The 12,768-nt window shown below is 41.7% G+C and overlaps 2 protein-coding genes across 16 annotated transcripts in view; one reads left to right on the plus strand and one right to left on the minus strand.

Moving 5' to 3' along the window:
• NEK5 (NIMA related kinase 5) overlaps positions 1-12,768 on the plus strand; it is a 62,962-nt gene that overhangs the window by 40,153 nt on the left and 10,041 nt on the right. For 8 of the 14 annotated variants that reach the window (XM_008539969.2, XM_008539970.2, XM_070578795.1 and 5 more), the window contains 3 exons: positions 383-509; positions 4,849-4,974; positions 6,709-6,858. In XM_008539969.2, coding sequence (XP_008538191.1) covers positions 383-509; positions 4,849-4,974; positions 6,709-6,858 — 403 coding nt within the window. Of the gene's footprint in view, positions 1-382; positions 510-4,848; positions 4,991-6,708; positions 6,860-12,638; positions 12,757-12,768 lie in introns of those variants that run through there. The other 6 variants (XR_011528050.1, XR_011528049.1, XR_011528048.1 and 3 more) reach the window with 5 other exon arrangements.
• The window catches only part of ALG11 (ALG11 alpha-1,2-mannosyltransferase), a 54,670-nt gene that overhangs the window by 16,247 nt on the left and 25,655 nt on the right, over positions 1-12,768 (minus strand). The gene's annotated exons all lie outside the window — the stretch shown is intronic.

Below are 12,768 nucleotides of genomic sequence, written 5' to 3' on the forward strand. Positions count from 1 at the left end.
TCATTTTAGGATTGATTATGGAGTATTGGGAGCAGTTTTAGGGACCTGATTAGGAATGGTGTATGCTTAAAGCAGGGCAAGGACCAGATGACCTTGAGAGTTCTGCAGAAGAATGATACTGAAGGTGGGAAGTCTGGATAAAGTTAAGTTGCCATGTGATCAGTGCTTGTCGCTATTGACACAGAGAAGAAATGAAAACATTCCTGTTTCTATCTTGTTCCAACATAGTTCCAGTTTTAAAACTCTACTGATTTGTTTAATAAACAAATATTGAATACTTACCAATATATCTTGGTAAATTACTGGGAACGCAAAATAATTTTTAAACTTTTTTTGGCAAAATATGGCTTATTTCTCATGAAACACTGTGGACTTGCTTTAGGCAATGGATATACTAAATGAAACTTTGACCTTTGAGGACGGCCTGAGGTTTAAGGAATGTAAATATGTAAAGGAGCATGAAGATTACACAGACAAAGCATTTGAAAAACTCTGTTGCCCAGAAGCAGGTATGTGTCCCTTGAAAGCTGTAGATGAGAAGGAACCGTTTTATTAGCAATCCGTCTGGAACTCTCTCCTCACTCATCTTCTGCAATTCCACTGTCACTTGCGCTGCTCTGCGATCCCTGAGCTGGGCAGTGACCTGCCTCCTCTGCCCCGTCCACCCAACGCAGCGGGTACTCCCTGAGGCTCAGCCCTCCTCTCTTGCTCCATACCGTCTCCTTGGGCAGTTTCACCCGCTCCCTCAGCTTCAGCTTCTCCCAGCCAGCAGCTCCACACCCACCCATTTTCCTCCGTATCTGCTAGGAAGCTCCACGGACGGGTCCCACTAGCATCTCAGACTCAGCAGGTATACAGTTGAACTTCTGAGCCCTTCCTTGCCATTCCCAGAGATCCTTTATTTTGGGTAACACCATCACCAGGCTGACGGTTCCTGCTGCATGCCTGGGGTGGGTTCTACTCTGAGATGTTTCTGGAGTCTTCCTCCGCCTTCATTCCCTCTGCCACTGGTTTAGCACCCTGTCCTCTCTCAACAGTGTGTGTAGTAGGAAATGCATGGGCTTTGGAGACAGATGGGAGTTTGAACCCCAGCTGGCGATGCCACTTTCTGATTGTGTGACCTTTCACAAGTTACTTAAATTCTCTGAATCTGTTTCCTCTTAGAAATGGGGGATAATAGTACTTGCCACACAGGCTTATTGTGAAGACTAAAGTGAAATTTGGCACATATTAGGTGCTTAATAAATGCTATTCCTGGCACATATTAGATGCTTAATAAACACTATTCCCTCCCCTTGTCCTCTGAATTGCCTTATTCTCCTGTGACCTCCTTTTCCCTAGTACTTCCTAAATGATTCTCTAAATGATTGGTTGCTAGAGTTTTCTCGTCATCTGATCGTCCTTCTCAAATGTTTTGTTTTGATAATGCCTGCAGGATATAGTCCCTTCTGCATAGTGTCATCACATTTGACACTGAGTGGCCTGATTCTGTAGTCACCCACATTTCCTGCCCCAGCACCCCCTCTTCCCTTCCATGGATGATGGGATCCATAGAGCCTGCTGGAGCACCCCTCTTCCCTGTAGCTATGTGAGCATTTACACACCCTGGCTTGGCTTAGTTTCCTCTTCCTGGTATAACACACTTTGCCTCATTTCCATCTGGAAACATCTTTATTCAATTCAGCAGGCATCTTATTGAGAATCCCCCTTGTGCCACAGACTGTGCTGGGTGGTAGGGATCTCAAAGACGAATGAGACCTCAACATCACAGAAGTGTCATGAGCTAAAGAAAGGAGGCACAAAACCTATGTTCTGAGGCGAAGCGCTAATCATTGTTGGAGTGCGAGCTGGCTGGAGAGTCAGGGAGGTGCCCGCTCCCACAGAGCTTGGCGTGCCAAGGAGCCTGGCAATTATCCCATGTGATGACTTTCGACCGAAAGGAATTAACTCCTGTTTGTGATGGGGAAGATCATGCTGGCCGCAGTGTGGAGGATGGCGTGGAGGGGAGGACTGATGGCATGGAGGGGAGGACTGAAGGCAGGAGAACAGCCCAGGTGGGAAAGAACAGGTGCACAGGCCAGAGCAGCGCAGTGGGAACAGACCCTGAGTGTGAACCACTGAGTGTGGGGGCTGAGGAAGAGAAGAGGGTCAAGGATTCTCCCAGTTTTCTAATTCAAATGGATGAAGGTGTCACCAACCAAATAGGCATATACGTCATGTAGAGTGAGGTCAGAGGACATAATGTAATGATCTAAATTTGGAACATATTGAGATTTAGGTCTTTATGAGCATCAGCTGGAGATGTTCAGAAGGCGCTAGCAGTGTGAGACCGAAGCCCTGGGGCCAATCTAAGGGCTTCCTTAGTAATACATGGTATTTCCACCTTGGTGATGGCCGGAAATACCTAGAGTGAGAAGGAAACGGAGCTTTGGAGGACCCTAGTAATGTTTAGACAAGTTTTAGGAGAATCAAGAGAGAGTAAAACCAAAGAAGGGGAGAAAGTTCTAGAAGGAGGTGCAGGAGTTGGCAGCATCAATTGGAAGAGAAAGGCCAAGTGAGGGTGAATAACAGCTTATGGGATTTCGCCATCAGGAGCCCTGGATGGCCTTAGTGATAGCAGTTTCAGTGAAAATTCAGTGAATTCAAAGGTTACTGTTTGCATAAGTTTGCTGGGAAGATGAGAAAGTGGGTTGTAGGTCTCAAAAGACGTAGCTGCTTTTTTTTAGATAAAAAGGGAAAAAAGCCCTTCATGAGTTTGATACTGAAAATGGTCTCAATTTAAACCCCATTCCTGTGATTATTATTCAGGTTGAACAATTTTTCCATATGTTTACTGACCATCTATATTTCTCTTGTGAGGATGAGCTCATGTCCCTTATCCGTTTTTCTACTGAAAGTGGCATGTTTGTTTTTTCTCTGTAAGACTCATTTAAATTAAACCTTTGCCTGTAATAAGTATTGCAAATATTTCCCCCAGTTGGTCTTCAGATCTCATTTACAGTAACAACAGCAAGTGTGTGTGTGTGTGTGTGTGTGTGCACATGCACATATATACATATAATTGGGAATAAACTTTACAAGAACTGTGCAGAGCATATGAAGAAAGCTGTAAAACTTTACTGGGGTATTTAAACACCACTTGAACAAATGGAGAGAAATAACACTGTTATATATTGGAAATATTCTTTCCAAATAAATATATGGATTTTTGGCAGTTTAAATCAAAACCACAACAGGATTTTTTCTTTGGGAGATTCTTTTTTTCTTTTCTTTCTTTTTTTTTTTTTTTCCGCTGAGGAAGATTTACCCTGGGCTAAGATCTGTGCCAGTCTTCCTCTATTTTGTATGTGGGTCACCACCACAGCACGGCTGCTACCAAGTGGTGTAGGTCCACGCCCATGAACCCAACCTGGGCTGCTGAAGCAGAGCACGCTGAACTTAACCACTAGGCCATGGGGCCAGCTCCTAGATTCAACTTTAACAATGAAAAGCTTTGGTGAAGCAAATAATACTAGCTCCTAGAATTGCCACTTTCAATAGCTTATCTAGAGTAAGTAATCAGAAATGTCCACAAAAATCTAGCTACAAATGAGTTCATTACAGTATTATTTATAATAGTGAAAAATCTCTAGCAATCTAAGAATCCAGCGAAAAAGAATTAGTTAAATTATAATACATGTATTATGTTTGCTTTAAAATGGTTGTTTAGAAGAATATTTAACAATCTGGATATATGTTGCTAATTGAAAAAAGCAAGTTATGAAAGAGTGTGTACTATGTGGCCCATTTTTTGTTTTAAAGCAAAGCAAAAACTATATGCAGGGGGAAAAATTGGAAATTTTAATAGTCTCTGGACAGTGGGATTATGGGTGAGTTTTATTTTCTTCTTCTACCTATCTGATTTTTAAATTTCCTATAGTGAAACATAGTAATAAATAAAGGAAAAGATAACACAAGTTATTTTAAAAATTAAGATAATGAAGAGGTTGGCCCAGTGGTGTAGTGGTTAAATTTGTGCACTCTGCTTTGGTGGCCCAGGGTTCACCGGTTCAGATCAAGCCATGCTGTGGTGGCACCCCACATACAAAATAGAGGAAGACTGACACCGATGTTAGCTCAGGGTGAATCTTCCTCACCAAAAAAACAAAACAAAACAAATATAGTGGAACAGACTGCATTTCTGTGGAAACTGACTAAAGTAAAAGTACTCATAAATGCCTTAAGAAATTTGTCCATTTGTGTCACTAATATTTCTTTAGCATTTAGATATATTAGCTAGTCAATCAAACATTAATAATAAAAGCAAAACAATTTTAAACCTGTCTATAATTCCTCTTATAAATTATGATCCATGTCTTAGTCCATTTGGGCTGCTGTAACAAAATGCCATTAACTGGGTGGCTTATAAGCAACAAACCTTTATTCCTCACAGTTCTGGAGGCTGGAAAGTCCAAGATCACGGTACTGGCAGATGTGGTGTCTGGTGAGGGACTGATTCCGTCTTTTTGCATGTCCTCACAGAGCAGAAAGGGTGAGGAAGCTCTCTGGGGCCTCTTCCATAAGGGCACTAATCCCATTCATGAGGGCTCTGCTCTCCTGATCTAAGCACCTCTCAGAGACCTCACCTCCCAATACCGTCGTACCAGGCATTAGGTTTCAACCTATGAAGTTGGGGGGTGGGGCTCAGACGTTCAGTCCACAGCACTTTATACGAGGCTGAGGGTGGTGATCCCTCTGTTTTTGAATGTGCCAGCTGACGGACTGCCTCCAGGTTTCCTAAGAACTCTTTGGGGTGATTAGTCACACTTTAGCTGCTTTTAAATTAACGGGTTCTTTTCTCACACCCAGAGTTGTTCATTCAGGACGCTGCTGCTGCAGAAAACAGGACGCAGTGGGATGCTGGAGCTCCACAGACTGTGCTGCAAAGGATGGCCGCGGCCGATGCCACCTCCACCTGCTCCGCCATGCCTGAGGGTGAATCTAAGATCAGGTGGCGAGAGACCAAGCCCAGAGGCGCCTGCCTTGCTCACCCTGACACGATAGTTCTCCCTTTTCAGTACAGTCCCTATAGATTTGGTATCAAATACCTTTTAAAGATATTGTTTTGGTTCCTCCCTTGCGTCCCCAGAAACTTGCTTGCTAATTATGCTAGAGAATTGATCACCCTAACTATGAAGGTAGAGGACGAAAGATCCAGAATCCCACTTTCCTCGCAGTTAGAGAGAACATAGGAGGAAGGGCGGTCGGCTTGGTTTGCCTTCAAGTGCTGGTCCAGTAACTTCCTTGCAATTTCTTAGAGGGTTGGTTTTTTTTCAGTCAAGAAAATTAAAATAATAGCTCTTCCCCAAGATTTAGAGTTAGCAGTGCAAAGATACATATAAAATTGCTTTGTACAAGTCACTGTGCTATTTAAATGTTAAGAGTGTTTAGGATGGATGAAATTTTCATCCTAAAATCCTTCCTTTACATTCGCACCTCTGGCCTAATCTTTCCTTAGGAGAGGTTTACAGCAACGTCCGAGTGTTAGCTTTACAGGTGGTGACAATTTTTATTACTTATTTCCTATGTTCCTCTTGATAACCCGGGGCTAGGAGAGGGCTAAAAGTTATACCCATGTTATAAGTTGAAATATGTAAGTATATCACTGAAAGTAATAATTATTAGAGTGTGAATTGACTAATCTTTGTACTATTACAAAACACTGAAGTCATCATCAAACTTGCAAGAAAGGGCTTGCCAATGAAATACAATTTAATCCATTGTAAATCAATGAGTCAATAAGAGGAGAAACCTAATTTAAAATAAGCAAATAGAATAGAAATCTTAAGATACTAAAATAACCAGTTTACAGAGCAAAAAATGACTCTCGTACCCATCAGCTATGTGACAGTAGGTCACTAAGCTTTTCTATATCTTGGTTTCCTTACCAATAAAAAGAGGGGTGGGATGAGGTTACCTCCAAGGTTCTAATATTCTGTGATTTTATTGGGGCCAGCCCGGTGGCACAGCACTTAAGTTCGCATGTTCTGCTTCTCCACGGCCCAAGGTTTGCCGGTTCGGATCCCAGGTGCGGACATGGCAAATGCCATGTTGTGGTAGGCGTCCCACATATAAAGTAGAGGAAGATGGGCATGGATGTTAGCTCAGGGCCAGTCTTGCTCAGCAAAAAGAGGAGGATTGGCAGTAGTTAGCTCAGGGCTAATCTTCCTCAAAAAAAAAACCAAACTCGAATAAAGAAGCATTTTTTTTTATTGAGGTCATAATAGTTTATAACTGTGAAATTTCAGTTGTACAGTATTATTTGCCAGTCGCTGTATAAATGTTCCCCTTTACCCTTTATGCCCACTCCCCAACCCCCTTCCCCTCTGGTAGCCCCTAATCTATTCTCTTTGTCCATGTGGTAGTTTATCTTCCACGTATGAGTGGAGTTGTACAGTGTTTGTCTTTCTCTGGTTTATTTCACTTAACATAATACCCTCCAGGTCCATCCACGTTGTTGCGAATGCGACGATTTTGTCTTTTTTATGGCTGGGTAGTATTCCATTGTATATATACACCACATCTTTATCTAATCATCAGTCGATAGGCACCTGGATAGCTTCCACGTCTTGGCTATTGTGCATAATGTGGTAATGAACATAGGGGTGCATCAGTCTCTTTGAATTGTTGATTTCAAGAGAAGACGCATTTTTCTTTTCAATAACGCAGGCTCCTCTTTAGATGGCCAAGTGATTGTGATTGAAGGCGTGCCAGAAAATAGGAAACAGTGGCGGCGTGAAGCACCAGGAACTTTAATGAGAGTTTTGGCAGCAGCACATCTAACAAGTAGCTCGTTTTCTGCCGACGAGGGAGAATTCGGTATGTAGTTTATTTTTAAGATCAGAACCAGTCTCCTGAGGAATTTTCTCCAAGACTTGAAAATGCAGAGAGGCGGTACCAATACCTTCAGTCTGGGGAGAGACTTGGGAGGGTGTCTCTGCCTTTTCAGAAGCTGATTTGCTTTGTCCAAGCCTCTTCCAAATGCCATTAACAAAAGACTTGAACTTCCGAGAAGGGTGGTGTAGTTTTCTTAAATGTGATCAGTTGACACCAATGAAAAGTGAAGTAAGCAGCACTGGTGGCTTTGTAGACTGTGAGTTTGTACTGCTTAGCTCTACCTGACAGCTCTTCAACACACTCAATTACGATCCCATGGGCAATAAACATACATTTTAATATAGTTTTTGGCTTTTGGGGATTTCTTGCCTCCAAGTTTTAGGAAAATTATGCTTGTCTTTACTTTAAGAGAAACCAACCATGGGGGCTGGTCCGGTGGCGCAGCAGTTAAGTGTGCACGTTCTGCTTTGGCGGCCTAGGGTTCGCCGGTTCCAATCCTGGGTGTGGACATGGCACCACTTGGCAAGCCATGCTGTGGTAGGTGTCCCACATATAAAGTAGAGGAAGATGGGTGCGGATGTTAGCTCAGGGCCGGTCTTCCTCAGCAAAAAGAGGAGGATTGGCAGGAGATGTTAGCTCAGGGCTAATCTTCCTCAAAAAAAAAACAACAACAAAAAAAGAGAAACCGACCATCATTTTTTAAATTTTGAGGAAATTTATATAATAATGGGGATTTCGTCCTCCATCAGGTATGCAGGTGCGAAAAAGACTTTAACTTCAAAACATCAGATTTTTGGATATAACTTTAAGTTTACAAAATATATAAGGGATATATATATATATATATATATATATTTCATGTGTGTGTGTGAGAGGAAGATTGTCCCTGAGCTAACACCTGGGCCAATCTTCCTTTATTTTATGTGGGATGTCGCCACAGCATGGCTTGATGAGCGGTGCTAGATGTGCACCCAGGATCCGAACCTGTGAACCCTGGGCCGCTGAAGTGGAGCGCAGGAACCTAACCACTACCTCACTGGGCTGGCCCCTATAAAGGATATATTTTTATTTTCAAAATAAAAAACAATCAGACAAACCCAGAAGATGGGACATTCTGCAGGACAACATGGTAATGGTAATACTTTCAACAAATCACTGTCATGAAACAGAGGTGGGAGGAAGAGCTGTGCTAATTTAAGAGTCTTAAGTGAATTTTTTTTTTAAAGATTGGCACCTGAGCTAACAACTGTTGCCAATCTTTTTTTCTGCTTTTTCTCCCCAAATCCCCTCAGTACATTGTTGTATATTTTTTTAGTTGTGGGTCCTTCTAGTTGTAGCATGTGGGATGCCACCTCAGCACGGCCTAACGAGCGGTGCCATGTCCGCGCCCAGGATTCGAACCAGCAAAACCCTGGGCCGCCAACGTGCAGCATGGGAACTTAAGCTCTCGGCCACGAGGCAGACCCCATTAAGTGAAATTTTAACCACATGAAATGTTGGTTGTTGAGAGGATACTACTTTGGACTATCAGGTGTAAATGACATTTTGGGGACAACTGGGGGAATTAGAACATGGCCCATGTAGTAAATGAGACGAAAATTTACTGAAATAAGACTTTATAGCCCAGTTTGTGAAAAATACGGTAAATATTCCATGTGTACTTGAAAAGAAGATATCTTCTGTCACTGTTGGGTGTAATGTTCTACATATGTCAATCACGTCACGTTATATTAATTCTGTTGTTCAAATCTTCTACAACCTTACTGATTTTGTCTGTTCAATTACTGAGAAAGATATGTTACATTTTCCCACGATGTAGAGGATTTGTCTATTCTCCTGTTAGATCTGTCAACTCTTGCTTCATATGTTTTGACAGTATGTTGTTAGGTACCTACAAATTAAAGACCATTATATCTTTCTGATGGATTGACACTTTTTTCATTATGAAAAGTCCTTCTTTATCTATAATTATGCTACCTGCCTTAAAATGAATTTTTCTTTTAGTGTTTGCATATTATAATTTTGTCTGTTTACCTTCTACCTTTTGTATACTTATATTTAAAGAGTGTCTTTTTAAAACAGCATATAGTTGGGTTTTTTTTTAAATCCAGTCTGAAACTCTGTCTTTTAATTGGAATTTTTAGTCTATACACATTTAATATATATTTTTTAACAGACTTGAGTTTAAATCTACCATCTTACTATTTGTTTTCTATTTGACCCATCAGTTCCATGTCCCTTTTTTCTCTTTCTTACCACTTTTTGGATTAAGTACTTATTACAATCTCAATTTTTTCTTCTGTTTGTATACTATATATTATTTTACTATAATAGAGTGTTTGCCCTAGATATTACCAAATGCATTCTTGCCATCTTAAAGCATAATGTAATGTAATACTTTTGCCGCTTCTCAAACAATGCATAGATGCAAAATATTCTAACTATATTTACCACTTCCCAATTTATGCGCTACTTCAGTTATGTATATCCTCTCTCTTTCCATCTTTGTAAGTAAATTAATTCATGAACTGACTGTATTTTCACATGGACAGTTTTACATTAGGCATATATGAGAAATGTATTTAACAAGTGGGATTAGAAATACAAATTTTCCTCCAAAGGTGGAGCAAAGTGTAGCTTCTTTTTTTGATTTGGTAAACTGTTACATGACTATTCATGAACACACAAGTAGAAATTTCACCATACTATAATTATTTACCTATTTTTAATCAATATGATTCATCTCAAATCATAGCACATATTATTTCCTAAAGTGCATTATAAAATAAATAAAGTAGATTGACATGTCTCATCTCTGAGGCAGTTTGGCTAATTAGAAGCAGCCTGAGTATTCCATTTGGCGCGGGAATCTGATAGCTTTTGTTTTCCTGTTTTAAGAAGACAATTTTAGGTGGCTCTTATTTTTGTTTAACAGGATAGAAGAAAGAATGAATCGCTATATAGAAATGTAAATCAGCTGGTATCAGGATGTGCAACTATGATATTACCAAGGCAACTATGTGGCCTGAAAACTTATACAAGAAAAATGGAGGTTACTTTCCCACCAAGGATTCCCTTGGAATGGTTAAACTGTAAACAAAGTCACCGACCTGAATTAATTATGCACATGTAAAAAAAATACATGTCCTTATTTAAGAGTGTAGCTTTTACTAGTGAGATTCCTTTAAAGGGATTTTATAAAGTCTTGCTACTTTAAACTTTTAATATTAGGACAAATTAAACATGTACTTGATAATGCCTGACTTTTTAATGGAATTTAGAGCTAGAAGCATCAAAGCAATTTATTTTCGAGGAGTTGGAAGTTTAAGCTAAAGACTGATGAAGGATATGTGAATAATGCTTAAATGCATGATACATAACTAATCCTTAAAGCCTTTATAAATTGTGTCTTTTACACATATAGTCAAAGTCATTAAAATTTACACAAGCAGAAAGTATGAAGACTATACGGCCGTTAGAATTATTTGAAAAAAATTTTTTTTAAAGATTTTATTTTTTTCCTTTTTCTCCCCGAAGCCTCCCAGTACATAGTTGTATATTCTTGGTTGTGGGTCCTTCTAGTTGTGGCATGTGGGACGCTGCCTCAGCGTGGTTTGATGAGCAGTGCCATGTCCGCGCCCAGGATTCGAACCAACGAAACACTGGGCTGCCTGCAGCGGAGCGCGTGAACTTAACCACTTGGCCTCGGGGCCAGCCCCTCCTTAGAATTATTTTTAACGTTGATATTGCCATCCTATCCAACTTGATAGGCAACCACATACTTTTGCATAAACTAGTACTAAAAACGTGCTATGGTCGTATGCTCATTCATGCACACTATGGCCACCCACTTTCTGGGAACTTTAACAGACACTGGGGATGGAGAGGCCAAGCGGGTGACGATCAAGACACAGCTCTCCTAAGATAAGAGCTTAACGAGAAAGAAAGATATTAAGAAATTAAAGTTAACTTTATGATCAGAGAATTAGTGTCTTGAGGGACACTAAGTGAGGAAACCAGACGTAGAGAAATGCAAGAGAAACACTCGCAGATGTTTTCTCAATCACTGAAAATAGTGGTTCCCTACCAGCTGGACACAGGCAGTAGTTTGAGATCCAAGTTTTTCATCGCAATCACTAAAAATTCACAATAAAATCACTACTGTATCTATGACTTGAATTTAAATAATAAATATAATAATGACATGTCGGTATTTTATGCATTTAACAAATATTTGAGTGTGAATGAATTTCAGTGTGAGACTGAAGGAATGCGAAATTGTCAGAGGCAGGTGACAGAAAAGACAGGGAGACAGAAAAACTTGAGCACTTACAGAAAGCTTATCAGAATTTTTTGGACTAAAGAGAAGCGTATTCATCGAGTCACGGGCTCTTTCAATCATTCATTTAAAAACCACTTAAGAATGTACTATATTCCAGAGGCTTGCCTGTGTTCTCGGGCTCTCCGCCCACGAAGAGCCTTTCATCCACCCACGCACGTGACAAAAAGGAGACAGCCAAGCTGCACGCCAGCCTCAAGGCTGTCTGCCAAGCGGCAAAAGATTAAAGAAAGCCGGAAGACAGATGTGCTGTGCCCACACGAAGAAGAGGATTGTCGGGCTGCCTGTGCTGCAAAAATACACCGACAACAGGGAGAAACCATCCGGGAAGAGACGGTGCAAAACTGAGCCTTAGATCCCTCCGGAGCCCAGGCGGGGCTTGTCGCCGACAGGGGGCTACTACGCAGAGCATGCTGATGGCAAGGTGACCGTCCGGAGACTCAGAAAGCGGCAGGAGCCCAGTCCCACTACGATTCGACCACTGGCCACAGTTCCCACCAGCTTCCCTCCCAGTCCTCGCAGCTGCCCCGCTGTGGGGACCAGCCAGCAGCGCCCAGCGCAGCGAGCAGCGCGGAGGCCTGTTGTCAACACGAAGGCGGGGGGCCGCGGGCGGGCTCTGAGGAAACCTTCTGGGACCCCCGGAGAACCAGACCTGTGACCGGAATCGTCCAGACCACGCCGGCGGCCGTGCTTGCGCGAAGCCTGTGCTGGAGGGCCGCTCAGCATCCTCGACGTCTCCTGGAAGATGGCGCTGAGGCCGACAGCAGAGGCCAGACGGAACCAGGCCTCCCCAGATGCCGCTGAGAATGATCCCTCGGAAACCGTCCGCTTGCTCCTCTCCTACGGTGCTGACCCTGCTTTGGCTACGTACTCATGGAGAACCATCATAAAAATGATCCACAGTGAATCCGTGGAAGAGTTTTTAACAGATCCTTAAATGACCTCAGGGCTGGGGGGAGGGGAAATGGGGAACTGTTATTCAATGGGGGTAGAGTCTCAGTCACGCAAGATAAAATTCTAGAGATCTGTTGTACAAGAATGTGCACATAGTGAACAATACTGTATTGTACACTGAAAAATTGTTCAGGATAAATTTATGTTATGTGTATATTACCATAATAAAAAACCCCACAGATCTCAATGACTCAAAAAATATTCAAAATTCCTTAATTCTCTAATGAATTGTTTTATTATGATCTCTTTGAATCAGGATCTAAAATATTTGATTGATATGTAAAAACCAAATAAACAAAAATAGCTCAGATGAATAAGCCTCTGAATGTGAGGAATCTTTTTTTTTTTTGAGGAAGATTAGCCCTGAGCTAACTACTGCCAATCCTCCTCTTTTTGCTGAGGAAGACTGGCCCTGAGCTAACATCCATGCCCATCTTCCTCTGCTTTATATGTGGGATGCCTACCACAGCATGGCTTTTGCCAAGTGGTGCCATTTCCGCACCCGGGATCCGAACTGGTGAACCCTGGGCCACCGAGAAGGGGAACGTGTGAACTTAACCACTGCGCCACTGGGCCAGCCCCTGAATGTAAGGAATTTT

The sequence above is a fragment of the Equus przewalskii genome, chromosome 16 (assembly GCF_037783145.1).
Source record: "Equus przewalskii isolate Varuska chromosome 16, EquPr2, whole genome shotgun sequence".
In the NCBI taxonomy this organism is placed as follows: domain Eukaryota; kingdom Metazoa; phylum Chordata; class Mammalia; order Perissodactyla; family Equidae; genus Equus; species Equus przewalskii.